General features: G+C 41.9%; 1 protein-coding gene across 1 annotated transcript in view; it reads left to right on the top strand.

Annotated features, from left to right (window-relative positions):
* The window catches only part of SLC7A8 (solute carrier family 7 member 8), an 83450-nt gene extending 73243 nt beyond the window's left edge, over nt 1-10207 (top strand). The window contains exons 9-12 of the mRNA XM_089677863.1: nt 3429-3525; nt 3687-3836; nt 5743-5920; nt 8999-10207. Of these exons, the coding sequence (XP_089533989.1) occupies nt 3429-3525; nt 3687-3836; nt 5743-5920; nt 8999-9147 (574 nt within the window). The 3' untranslated portion in view covers nt 9148-10207. The remainder of the gene's footprint in view (nt 1-3428; nt 3526-3686; nt 3837-5742; nt 5921-8998) is intronic.
* Nucleotides 10208-14672: the final 4465 nt, after the last annotated feature.

Raw genomic sequence — 14672 nt, 5'->3', positions numbered from 1 at the left:
TATTCCACCCACTAATACCAATGATGGAGCACTATTGATACTAATAATAGGGCACTATGACTCCCATTGACACCAATGATGGGGCATTGTTTACTCCCACTGACTCCAGAACATTTTCTTCTCCCACTGGCCACAGTTCAGCCCCCTAAGGTTTGAAGGACAGTAAACTGGCCCTTTGTTTAGAAAGTTTGCAGACACCTGATCTAGAAGTATCAGTTTGCCAAAGTCGATTGTATAGTGTGACAATTAAGTTACTGACATTAACCAAACATTACCCATTCTACTTTCTTAACACTTTCTGAAGAAACATGTGACATAGGGCAAATAACATTAAATTTCTCCTCTTTATTATTATATATGTTACCAGCAATGTGTGAAAAGCAGCCATTGTATAGAATGCCTAGGCCAAGGGTCTCCAAACTTTCTAAACAAAGGGTCGGTTTACTGTCCTTCAGACTTTAGGAGGGCCGGAGTAGCCAGTGGGAGTAGAAAATGCCCCAGCGTCAGTAGGAGTTAAACAAATGACATAGTGCTTATAGTCAGTGGAAGGAGGAGTAGTGCCCAGTCATTGGTCTTAGTGGGAGGAATAGTGCCCCATCATTGGTGTCAGTGGGAGGAATAGTGCCCCATCATTGGTGACAGTGGGAGGAATAGTGCCCCATCATTGGTGACAGTGGGAGAAATAGTGCCCCATCATTGGTGACAGTGGGAGAAATAGTGCTCCATCATTGGTGACAGTGGGAGAAATAGTGCTCCATCATTGGTATCAGTGGGAGGAATAGTGCCCCTTCCTTGGTATTAGTTGAAGGAATAGCACCTAATTGTTTATATCAGTGGGAGGAATTGTGCCCCATCATTGGTGTCAGCAGAAGGAAAAATGCTCCATAGTTGGTACCAGTGGAAGAAATGGTGTCTTCTTGTTGGTATCAGTGGGAGGAATAGTACTCCGAGGGCAAGATAGAGGCAAGCAAAGGGCCACAGTTTTGGAGACCAATGGCCTAAGCAATCTATACAATGCATGATACTTTTAGGCAAACATGGAATTTCAGTGGTTTGTTAATATGCTGTATATTTCCCTGAGCATTGTAGATAATACCAGACATTATACAGAATGACAAGTAGTATTTATGCAAAGTATGAAAAGAGAGTCATGAAAAATTGAAAAAAGACATTTATGAAAGAAGAAATACAAAATAAAATACAGGACTTTTTTTTACTGGAAAAACAGAAAAAGACCAGGATTGACCTTTTGTTGCAACGAGGAAGGCCAGTATTTTCTACCACGCGGATTTGCCTTTTGGCATAAAATGCCTAGGAAATGTGTGAAATATTAAAGTGGTTGTAAACCCTTACATATACTCAGTGAAGGGACTGGCCTCAGGTGATATATAGATACAAATAATCCTACATAGTTGTACCTGGTTATCTGAAGTCTTCTGTTCTTTACATCAGTTCAAAGTGCAGAATTTATATAGCTTGTCTGAGCTTTCAGAAACCAGGGACAGAGAGCTGAAATTACACACTGCAGAGCTTAGTGAGGAGAGCTCTGAGAGTTGATTGGAGGGAAGGGACACACCCCCTTCACACAGGAACAGAGCTGTGGTTGTTTTTCACAGGCTGTGTGTTGAAGATCCCTCCCCTGTCACCTTTTTTCTCTCTGTGTCTGATAAACTTGTCAGAAGTGATTCATGCTGATAGCAGAGGAATGAAGCAGCAGACAGAAATGACACTAAGTGCTGTGGATTGAAACAAGTACACACTGTAGAGGGATATGCTGTGTTAATATTTCATGTCTGAGGTTTATATGATTTTAAGCATTTCACACTTTGACATCCCATTTTTGTCATTCTATAAATTTCCTAGGCATAATATACAATACTGAATTTCACACATTGACAATAACATATATAAGGTTCAGGAATTACAGCTTGCAAATGAACCAAGAGTACTGTGAATACAGATCTAATGATCACTTGGATGTCAGCAGCCATTAGACTACAGCTCAGTCACTCTTTCCTGATGGCTTGTTAAGGTGGAAACTAGCCAATTTTTTTGTCATTTTGCATAGAGTGGAGTAGGGTTAGAACATCTGTCGGTTTATACTGCTGTCTGTGTTACTATTCCAAAGATTTCCCCTTTACTTTCTCAATAACTGTTGTAGGTACAGGTACCGAGGTGAAAATCTCTCTAAGTCAGGATGCAGACAACAGTATAAAATGAAGAGAGGTGATAAACCAAGAAAATTGTATAATGTATGACCAGCTTAAACTGTCTCCCACAGTACACAGAATATGGAAATGCAATTATTTTAGTAAACATAAGCTGCTAAATACCCTTTCTCATCTGCGGTTAGATCAGTCTTGTGACTTCTATCAGTGTCCATCAGAGCACTGGTTAAAGCTTGTAGGAAGAGTTTTCATTAACCTCTGATTGTCATATGAGGCTGCATAACCCCTGACCCCTCTGTCTGGACAGCGCTGATTGGCCCTGTACTTATCACATGCACTCTCCCAAGAAAAAAAAACTCTCTAGCAATACACAACAAGCTGAGCATGTGCAACTTGCCCCCAAGGCTTTGTTCTATCAACAGATGGATTGGGGACAGTAGAAGAAGGGGAGGATCAGAGAAGACAGGATAAAACATCATGCAGAGGATTAACCCCTTCCACAATGAGTATAACAAGCATGCTTTACTGCATATACGCACTGATTTTGTTGTGGGTTTAGTAACACTTTAAGTGGTTACCACTTCCTCCTGGTAGCACAATCAGTTTGAATCCCAACCATGTAACTATTTGCCTGGTGTTTGCATGTTTTCAAGTGCCTGTGTGGGTTTCCTCCGGGTATGCTGGTTTCCTCCCACACTCCAAAGACATGCTGGTAGGTTAATTGGCTGCTGTCTTAATTGGCCCTAGAATGTGTATATATGAATGTGAGTTTGGTACCTTAGATTGTAAGTTCCTTGAGGGCAGGGACTGATGTGAATGTACAAAATATATGTAAATTGTTGGTGCTATATAAGTACCAATAATAAAAATCAAAATGTGTTTTCATTACTATATGTGTCTCCAGATTCCTTCTCACTTCTTGTCTCATTTGGTTCAAAACTACAAAAAAGCTATTAAATGGCATTCCACTTGTTTCCTGAAAGAAGCAAAGCATATTTTAAACAGTGGGTCATCAGGAAAATCCAGGCAGTAGTCATAAATGTCACATGCTGACACTGGAATATCACATTTGTAACATTTTTAAATTTGTACTAATGATGGCCCGTCTATTATGTAAAGCCCACCAAAAGCAATGTATTGGTCGTGTAAATATGGCTTGTTTTTTTTAAATTGTACTTCGATGATATGAGTGTAATTACTGACTGCACATGTTGAAATGTCATACTTGAATTAACTCAAACAAGACTACTCTTTCCATAGACTGTTTTTTGCGGGTGCAAGAGAAGGTCATCTTCCAAGTATTTTGGCCATGATCCACATCAAACGGTGCACTCCAATCCCAGCACTGCTTTTCACGGTAATCCCTTGGTTTTACTACACTACTGTTGTTTGCATAACATCTGCCCTTCCAGTTTAGCTTCCACACCCCTTCTTTTGCTTTTCTTGTGTGCCTTTGCTGTACAGAACAGAGACAGAGTTTTATTAGCCATCTTAACTAATACTCATTTTCTCCCACAGTGCCTCTCTACTCTGCTGATGCTGGTAACCAGTGACATGTATACTCTGATTAATTACGTTGGCTTTATCAATTACCTGTTCTATGGGGTTACTGTGGCTGGTCAAATTGTCTTAAGATGGAAGCAGCCAGACATTCCTCGACCAATCAAGGTAAGTGAGACATAGTAAAAGTGGAATACCTAAAAGGCAAAAAAGATACATTTTAAAGGTAAGCTGTGATTGACCAATTCAGGGAAAAGGAACAGTTTCATTTGACTACTGCTTGTTCTAGATGCACGTATTGTACTTGCCATTCTCTCACTCCCTTGTTGTTCCCCTTCCCAGTCAGGAGACATGGAAAGTTATCTGCAACCTAGAGCACACACAGGGTTGAGGATTCTATCCCTGCCTCCATGTCACAGCACTGGGATCAGCCATTGCCCAACACAAGTGCTGTGATGAGTGATTCATATATTACATCATATTTAGAAGTTCCAGATATTTTATTTTGCTTCTTTTAGACAAATGGAGGAGTGAATAAAAGGTGAACGTGCTACTAGTTGGATCACCATTAAAGTTAGCCTGTTTTTTGTTTAGCTACACATTAGCTTTAACCACCTCCCGACCGGCCATTGTATATAAACGGCTGGACGGTGGCAGTGCAGGGTCGGGTGGCTGTTTATAAACGGCCTTCCTGCACCCTGCTTGTGCGCACTCCCCGGGAGCGTGCAGCACCGCGATCCGGTGCCCGCTGTGTCCTCTGGACACAGTGAAACACCGATCGTTGGACGAGGTCCTGATCATGTGATCACTGATTGGCCAATCAGTGATCACATGCAAAGTAGTAAGCAAGATGTCACTTGTGACATCATTGCTTACTACTTATAGAATCTGTGAATAATCACAGAGGTCACATGGTACACGGCTATTCACAACAGCCTTGTACCATGTGACAAGCTGTGACCAATCACAGCTCACTCAGTAGTTCTCAATGGCTGCAAGAATGCAGACAGAGAGAAAGATAAATGATTGCTTTTACATCCTATATGGGTGTAAAAGCAATCAGTGTAAAAAAAAAAAAATCTTCATCACCCCCCAAAAGTAGTACAGTGTCACCATGGTGACACTGTACTGCTAGGGTGACAATATGTAAAATAAATAATAAAATAAATAATAGTATAAAAAAAAAATGTTTGGCTTAATTTTGTTTTTTACTAAAAAGATAACGGAATAAAGTTTGGCCAAGATTTATGATGAAATATTATTTATTTGCAAAATTTTATAAGAAAAACACTTTTTTTTCAAAATTTTTGGACTTTTTCATTTACATAGCAAAAAAAATAAAAATCCCAGCGGTGAATAAATACCACCAAAATAAAGTTATATCTGTCTCAAAAAAATGGTAAAAAATTCATATGGGTACAGTGTTACATGACCGCGCAATTGTCATTCAAATTGTGAGCGCTGAAAGCTGAAAATTGCCCTGGTTAGGAAGGGGGTAAAAGTGTCCGGACTGGAAGTGGTTAAGGGCTCCAAACATGATAGATGAGTGAATCATATGGCCATCTTGTGTTGTTCATCCGTCATGTGTTGCCATGAATGAGACGTTATCAGTGTTATAGGTGGACTATCCTCTTCTGGGACATTCATTTGTCAACCAAAAGTACATAACACATAGGAGTTGATTTACTAAAACTGGAGAGTGCAAGCAGCTCTGCATAGAAGCCAAACAGATTCCATTTTTTTTGTCCAAGTAATTTAACAAGCTGAAGTTTAAAGCTGATTGGCTGCCATGTACAGCTACACCTGATTTTGCACTCTTCAGTTTTTTGTAAATCAACCCCATAGCTCAATAAGTACACTTTTATTTTATTCTGTTGGTTGAAAAAAATAGATGCACAGATATTAGGTAGGGAAGGTTGTAAGAATTGGCAGGAAATAAGGTAAATGCTAAAGTCTTGGAAATCTAGAACCTCTGTAAAACGTTGCATTATGATGCATCTATAAGAGATGTGTAAAAGCAGAAAAGTACTCTTTTCAATAACTGTGTACAATAATTACTCTCTTTTTTCAACAGGTTAACCTCATTTTCCCAGTAATCTACCTCCTCTTCTGGGCCTTCTTGCTTGTGTTCAGCTTGTGGTCTGAGCCTGTTGTCTGTGGCATTGGTTTGGCCATCATGCTTACTGGAGTCCCTGTCTATTTCTTGGGAGTCCATTGGCAAAACAAGCCCCAGTGCTTCAATAACTTTGTTGGTGAGTTGTCATTTCACTTTCATCCTCCTCCTCTACTTTCATCCTCCTCCTCTTCATACCTTACTTTTAAAACATTGGATTTGATTTATGTCCTTCTCACAGGGGTGTGGAAATTTTTTTAAAAAGTCCAGGGACTAAATCGGTGTCCCAATCTGCTTGTCCCTCATGACAATCTACTTGTCCTGATCAAAAAAAACATTTTTTTAACCAAAACCGTATTTAAATCAGAGGTGATTTTAGGAATGTTTTAAAAACAAAATGGGTTTTATGGCGACTTAAACGTGTAATAATTTTAACATTGCGCTGTTTATCTCCTCCTCCCCTCCCTGCCTGTCTCCAGCACCACACCCAGGGACTGGCAGGGAGGAGAGAGACCCTGCAGTGTAATGAGCACCAATTGGCTGCTCCTCAGGAAAGGGGAGTATCCTTATCCTTTATCCCTTTCACTGTTAGAGCCGTTTTTGCGTTTTTTTTTTTTTGCACAAATTTAAAAAAATAATTTTAGGCTTGAAGATTACACAAAACCCCCAAACATGATATATTTTCTGAAAGCAGAGAACCTAGAGAATAAAATAGTGGTAGTTCCAATTTTTTATGTTGCATGATATTACCATAGCATTTCAGTAAAAAATGCAAGTAAGTTAATTTTAGGGCACAAAAAAAAGCAATAAAATACCCTATTTTTTTGTAATATATAAAAGATGAGGTTGCAGCGAGTAAATGGATATCCAACATGTCAAACCTTAAATTTCTGCGGGCTCATAAAATGGCGACGAACTTCAGTACCCTATATTTTCTATAGGTGATGCTTTTGAAGCTCCTCATAGGTCATCAGTATAGTGTTACGGAGGAGGTCTGTTGCTAGAATTATTGCTCTCATTATGTGTCCTGTGTATCACAATCGACACTTTCATGCATAGGCTCCCCAGCATGTGCTTTTACGTTTGTACATGCGTATATGTGGGGGGGGCCTCAATTTTTTTTTTTTTTGGGGGGGGGGGTGATGTTATGTGCTTGGGTGTAACTTTCTTTTTGTACAATTTAAAAAAAAAACCCTTTTTTTTCTACTTAATTTTTTTTTCAACACATAGGGGATATGATAACTTTTGGTGACAGGTTCTCTTGATTGAGACATCCCAGGTCTAGAAGACCCTGGATAGCTTCCCTGTGCTCCACTGAATGTAATGCAGTACAGTGCAGTGCAGATTCCATGGCTGGGAATCTCTCAACGGGGACCCGGAGGTGACATCATAACATAAGGACAAGAAGGGGAGTGGAGTGGACATGTCCGCTCTCCTCCCTCCCCTCTAGCCGACGGTCTTGAGCTGGTCCCAGGCCCGCAGATGGGCAATTGGAGCCCGGGAGACAGTGGGAGGGAGGAGGTTCACACGGGGGGGGGGGGGGAGAGGCTGGCACTGTATGGAAGCAAAAGGCGGCCTGAATGCTTCCACCTGACAGGTGAGCCCTGCTGCTTGCCCGCAGCAGGACTAAAGGTTGGAAATAAAATACTTGCTTGGTGCCCGGAACTACATGCCTTCTCACCTCCGCCCACTGCTTCCATATCTTTCTCCAAAGTTCTAGAGCAGGGGGAAATCCCAGAGAGCTTGCCTGCAGAGCCTCTCATCTCTGACCTAAATTTGACCCTGCTAGCTATCACACCCAGGCTGCTACTTAGCCCTCCTAGCTGGCAATTAGAGTCTAGCTCCCCCTAGCTGACTAGGAGGGTGCTACACAGTCAACTCATCAAAGGACTGATACATTGAAATATATTACATTTTGTTCTTGGGTTTAGATAACCTGTGTTAGGATGGGATCAGACCGAGCTTGGAAATAGATTAAAGCAGAACATTAAATGACAATATAAAGAATCAAGCAAAGTCTGTAGATAATGGTCATAGAAGTGACTTTTATAGCCATAAAATAAGTGGAGATCTCTAGAACAAGAAGACCTCTTCTTAAAACTACATTTGTACATGGTGGATCTATTAATTATATATCTTATTGTGCCAGAGGGGGACAATATAGAAAAATATGGTACTATAGCATTAAGCTGTCCATGAAATGTAGAAATGCCTTCATATCTCTTTGTATAAACACTTGCTGAATGCCCTGTAGCAGTTTTACTGCTATAGTACGGCCGCTGTGCACAAAATCACAAATATTGACATGATTTAGCATCTCCGGGTAGGGGGCACGCACGCTGTCCAACCCGCGCTGCCATTGGTTCCTGTAGGTGTTAATCACCATTTCCGGCAATTCATGGCTGGGACTTCATGATCGGCAGAGTAGCTTTTTATTGGATATGTTTTATAGCAAAAAGTAAAAAATATTGTTTTTTTTTTTTTTTTCATTTATATTGCAAACGATAAAAACCCTAGTGATGATCAAATACAACCAAAAGAAAGCTCTATTTGTGTGAATAAAAATGATATAAATTGTATTGGTGTTGCACGACCACGTAATTGTCAGTTAAAGTAGCGCAGCGCTGTATAGCAAAAAGTAGCCTGGCCATGAAGGGGGGTAAATCTTCCGGAGGGCAAGTGGACAAGGAGAGATAATTACCTTTATGGCAAGAGTTATGGAATGGAGTTTCCTACAAATTGTTTTCTGGTTTAATGGTCAGGATGTTGAATGAAAGAGTATGTTACCCCAACATTTCATATTCCTGATATGTGCCTGTTGTACCAAGCATTATTGCTTCGTTTGTGTGAAAACCTTGGTATTTACCAGTCTCTCTGCTCTCCTATTAAACACTGACCATATTAGGCATGAGGTGGTCAGTTTTCTGGCTGTGCTGGAAACTCAGCTTGCTCTTCTCCAATGATGAGATTTGTGCTAACATGCCCCCCCATTCCACATCCATTTACTGGGAAGGTCAGCGTTTTGGTATTCTTCCTCCCCAGCTCTCTAAGCTCCTTATGCAGCTGAGAACAGAGGGAATGTGATCACTTTTTTTTATAAAAAAGGGAAAATGGCATTTATAATGTTTTTTATACGCACGTTTTACCTTTTATTTCTATGTTAAACTGAATGAGTTGATTTACTTTTATGTATTTTCCTGTGTTTTTTATTCCCTAGATGCAATGACACGTGCTGGCCAGAAGCTTTGTGTGGTTGTTTATCCTCAGACAGATAGCAAGGATGATGATGTCAGTGAAGAAACCAAAGAGCAGAGAGCACCAATCTACAAGCCAGAGTCGGAAGCTGTTGATGAAGCTCATGCTTGAGCCCCTTCCGTTAACATGAAAAATTCACACCACTGCTACTGTTCAGACATGCTGTCAAGACCTTGCTGAACAGATTGGCAGAGAGATAGATGGATCCTGGATGTATGTGCACCTGTGTATATGTATATTTGAGAGTGTGTGCATGTGCATACACATTGCTGTGCACATAGACAGTGCCGACTATTGTATTTCCTGTCTCCATTGCCCTCAGGTAATAGTGGTATCCCAGGGTATAATCACTCAGTCAGTGCTATACTTTGTCTGTGTTTTGTGACACAGTCGTGACAGTCGTGCATTGTCCGTTTAACTCAGTCTCTGCGTTGTACTGTGGACCTGTTCCTGATCTCCACTCCATACAGTGCCCTTTATTGCTGTATTAGCTCCCCCTGTGAGCAGAGGGAATAGTGGCCCTGATGTGTCATGTGACCTAATGTCTGTGCACCTTATGTAAGAGTTAATCTACGATCCAAGTGTGTGTGTGTGTGTGTGTCTGTGTCTTAATTCCCTGGCAACTTACTATATGTACTATAGGTGATAGTCTGCTTCGCAAGATGGTTGCAAAGGACACTATGTACACCAGAATGAGGTACCTGAAATTATTATCAGTCTGAACTTTCTATTCAAAGAGAATCTCTGCTGCTCAGAATATATGATACTAGACAAGGGTTTACACCTGACAATCAAGAGACCTGCCTGGACTGATTCCTTTGCCTTTTCTGCAACGCACATGTGGAATATAATAGGACCTCTGATCACATGACCTGCTGAAAGTGACTGTCTGCAGAGAAGGGCAATGTACAGCCAACACAGTCTCAAGTCTTTCTTCTCCCCAAAACTGTAACAAAGTATCGTTCTCCTTACTTCACTCCAAAACTGTGATTATCTATAACCTCTTGGGGGAACTTCAGCCTCTCAGTACCCAAATACACTCCAGGAGCCTTGGGTAAATATCTACCAGGTGTTTTCATTCTCCAAAGTACTCTACATGTTTTATATATTTTTTTATTTAGGATCTCTTGTTTCTGAATGTAATAAAACTGGATCTGGTGCCTTTTGGTGAGATGCTTATGTGTGAGATATTTTCCATACACATTTGTTGTCAAATACTGATATATGCATATATGATTGATAGGACAAGCACCACTTTGGTTTTGTGCAATATACATTCTTGATTAAATAAGGAAATTGCATTTCTGAAGAATATAGTTCTAAAAAAATAAAATAAAAGTCAGCAGCTACAAAACTGTAGCTGCTGACTTTTAAAATACAGCAACTTACCTGTCCCACGATCCCATGGTGCCCCCGCCGCTGGTTTCACTGGCCATCTTCTCTCCCTGGTGCATCTTCAGTGTGGGCACCTGGCTGTGACAGCTTGTGGCTTCACAGCCAGGTGCCCACTGCCACGTTTTGTGAATGGCCCCATAGTCTTCTGGGACCTGTCATGTGTCCCAGAAGACTACGGGGAGGGAGGAGGGGAGGACAACTTTCGCTTCCAATTGCCTAGGCTGGTTTCGCTGGCCGTCTTCTCCCCTGGTGCCGGCATCTTCAGTGTGGACACCCGGCTGTGACAGCTTGTGGCTTCACAGCCAGGTGCCCACTGCGCATGTGCAAGAAGCGCCACACTTTGTGAATGGCCCCATAGTCTTCTGGGTCCTGTCATGTGTCCCAGAAGACTACGGGGATGGAGGAGGGGAGGACAACTTCCGCTTCCAATTGCCTAGGCGATCGCAGTGGGAATCTGTCAAATTCGGGTACCCGTTCCCCCCCCTCCCTCACTCCCCAAAGGTGCCAATCCTTAATGGGGATCAAAGGCTTAAAGCGGAACTTCCCCTTTTGGGTGGATTTCCGCCTTAATATAGATATGAATAAAGAAAACATGTACATGTGATCACATTGATGCTGCATAAACCAATAGAGGCAAAGCAAATTACATTACTCACAGTATATGTAAAGTTACAAATTGTTAAATCATTGAAGAACAGGTATGGATTATACTGTTTCTGGGATGACTCTAATATGTGTTGCCATTATACAGGATCTTATATGTTAGGACGCCCAAAAACAAGATAATTGTCACTTACTTATTCACACATGCAAAAGATAAGTGCTGCAACCCTCATAACATATTCCAGAAGGAACATAGATCTCACCGTGCGACTCCTGACGTCTCCGTCTGCTGAACCAGTAAGTCAATTATATAGGATCGGCAACAAGGTGAGGATGAACTGTAGAACTATGAGTAAGGTCAGTAAGATCAGGTTATCAGGACACATATTTCACATTCTGCAGCACATGCTAGTCAAAGTAAGCTTCTGTCTTGAGTTATGCACTGAATGCTGTGGTATACAAAGCCTTTTAATCTTGATTGAACTATTTCAGATAATAATCTCCATAGCATATCTTTAACTGTCATTTGCAGACTTACACTCGTGTGTTTCATTAGAAGTCTGGAGCACAAACTTTGGTATAAACCAGTTATACCTTATCTATATGTGATATCATCTCAGATGTGTTTCTGTTAAAACTTTTTATCCTGTTAACATTACTAATGACACTTGAGTATGCACCAGAAATCATGGAATATCCTGGGATATGGATATCAGAAATATCGGGTGTCCTCCTAAGAACATTTACCTGAAGTGCAGCTACCCTGAGTAATAGTCATACAGACATCTGGTCCCAAGAGAGCCCTGCGGCACATCAGCATGTGTCTGTCGGTTCCCTGGCCATCTGTGTACGCATGGGGTTTCCTCAACACTGCTACCAGGGAAGTCCGAAACCTTCCCTGTCTTTGTGCGTGCATGAAAAATCACCTGTGCATGCACAGATGTCCTGACTAGCCCTGCCAGAAGTCGACGGATGGGCAAAGCGGTGGATCATTGTACATCATTATGTTGACCCTGCCACCCCTTAAGTGGGACTGACGTTCTGCTATAAGTTACTGACCTGGGACAGGCATACAGGTAAGGAGTTCTGACTTTCCTGATCTGCATGCTTGCTCCAGGACATTGTCTCAAAGTATTGAAGCCAGAGACAATCAGGCATCTAGTGTTTTCAGAAAGTGTCGGCCATGGAAACCAATAAGTACTAAATGTCAAATTGAAATGATTACATATGTATCCCAATATTTAACAGAAAACTAAAGGATTTAAGAAAAAACAAACCGGTATACTTACCTAGGTGGATGCAGCATCGATCAGATGCTGTATCTGTGCCCTGCTGCTTCTAAGGCTGAGAACTGAGCGATCAAAGACTGCTGATCGTTCGGTTTTCAGTGGGCAGAGAGCCAGGCTGTGGAGAGCGAAAGACCGGCTGGCTCAAGCTCTCAGTGGCTTGCTGAGAGGTTGAGCCAGCTGCCAGTCCAGGAATCCCAACCATAAAGTCAGGATTGATCCGGAGCCTGGACCGGCTGAGAGATGTCAATCGACAGTGGGCTTTCGTCTAGCGCCAGCTGAAAATGGGTCACAGGAGTGTAAAATGGACTGCACTCCTGTGATCCTTAGACGAAATAGAGCCAGTTTACATTGATCTGTTTGTGAGATGGTGTTTGTACTCAAACCTGTAAAGCAGGAGCATGTTCCCTGATTAGTCCCTCCTCTCCAGTCTTTCCTGCAATGGTTACAATGGATCTTACCAATCAGATACACTGCATAGGATGTATCTATGCCAAACCTCCTGGCAAACCACTATTCAATCAGAGCACCCTTGTTGAAGCAGAGTTCTGCAGATGACGTGTGGGGAGGAGAATATACATATAACTATACCCACTGCATGCACCTTTAATAATCACACACCAAATAGATGGAATGCACTATTCGACTCAGGGGCGGGCTGACCATTTGGAAACTCGGGCACTGCCCGAGGGCCCAGGGTCAGTAGGGGGCCCCATAAGATGCCCCTGGTACCTTTTTCATAGGCTTTTTTGAGTTTGGGCAAGGACACAGGGGCCCCATGATCCCCTATTGCCCGGGGGCCCCATGAGTTGTCCGTCCGCCCCTGATTCGACTAGTACAGTTTACAGATGTTTAGATCATGACCCATTGGCATTTAATTTATCTCTGACTTGCATTTCTTCTGCCTCTTTAGAAATACTTGTACTTCATAAATGCATTTCACTTGTCTTAGTGGAACAACTCCCAGCCTACAATATATGCATTCCCCCTGTTTCTGTGGAATTACAATTAAATGCAGGGATCAATAATTTTATTATTAAATATTTTTTATTTTAATGCTACAATTTGCATAAAGCCCCATCCCTATACTATTAGTGCATGCTATTGTTTTTCCCTTAATCCTGATCCCTAGTATATTTTTACAGTTGACTTTCAGGCAAAACTTTTTAATCAATCCTCCACTGAGAGGCACAGGAACAGAATATAAGACCATGGGATCCATAGAGCCACCTACATGAGAATGGAAGCTAGTGAAGACAAGATTGTAGGCCTGCTCTAGAGTTTATGATATGTGCTATTTCTTCATTTAACCACTAGCCTACAGGGCACTTATACCCCCTTCCTGCCCAGGCCAATTTTCAGCTTTCAGCGCAGTCACATTTTGAATGACAATTGCACGGTCATGCAACACTGTACCCATATGAAATTTTTATCATTTTTTTGAGATAGATAGAGCTTTCTTTGGTGGTATTTAATCGCCTCTGGGTTTTTTATTTTTTTGCTAAACAAACCTAAAACAACTGAAAATGTAAAAAAAAATGTTTTTTCTTAGTTTCTGTTATAAAATTTTGTAAATAAGTGATTTTTCTCCTTCACTGATGTGTGCTAATGAGGCTGCAGTGATGAGCACTGATAGGCTGCACTGATGGACACTGATAGGCGGTACTGATGGGCACTGATGAGGAGGCACTGGTAGGTGGCACTGATAGGAGTTGACAGGCATCACTGATGGGCACTGAAAGGCAGCGCTCATATATGGCACTGATAGGTGGCATTGATAAGCTGCACTGACTGGCACTGTTAGGCGGCACTGACTGGCACTGTTAGGCAGCACTGATTACCAGCACTGATAGGTGGCACTGACTGGCACTTATAGGTGGTACTAAAAGGCAGCTCAGATGGGCACTGATATCTGGTATTGATGAGCACTGACAGCTGGCATTGATGGACACTGACAGGTGGCACTGATGGGGCTACACTAATCATCAGTGCTCTGATGATCAGTGTACATGTCCACTCCGAGGAATGCCGATTACCGGATCTTCTCTCCTCACGAGCTGTCAGCGTGACAGCTAGTGAGGAGAGAAATGCCGGTTATCGGCATTTCCCTATTGACATGCGATCAGCTGTGATTGGACACAGCTGATCACATGACAGAGTCGATGTCTTCGGCTCTTTCCATTGACGGTGATCCGCTGTGTCCGAGGGACCCTGCAGGCCAACAGCAGAAAGCACAACATTAATTTAAATATTGATGGACTTGAAAGAATGTGTTAGGATGATCTGAGGCCAACTAGGTCCACCTTGTGTCTGGCAGTGGACGGCCCTGTTGACAATTCCATTGTCTATAGA

The sequence above is a fragment of the Staurois parvus genome, unplaced genomic scaffold (assembly GCF_062004578.1).
Source record: "Staurois parvus isolate SC_StPar_1 unplaced genomic scaffold, SC_StPar_1.0 ptg000193l, whole genome shotgun sequence".
Taxonomy (NCBI): domain Eukaryota; kingdom Metazoa; phylum Chordata; class Amphibia; order Anura; family Ranidae; genus Staurois; species Staurois parvus.
This window is presented reverse-complemented; position numbering and strand designations above follow the sequence as displayed.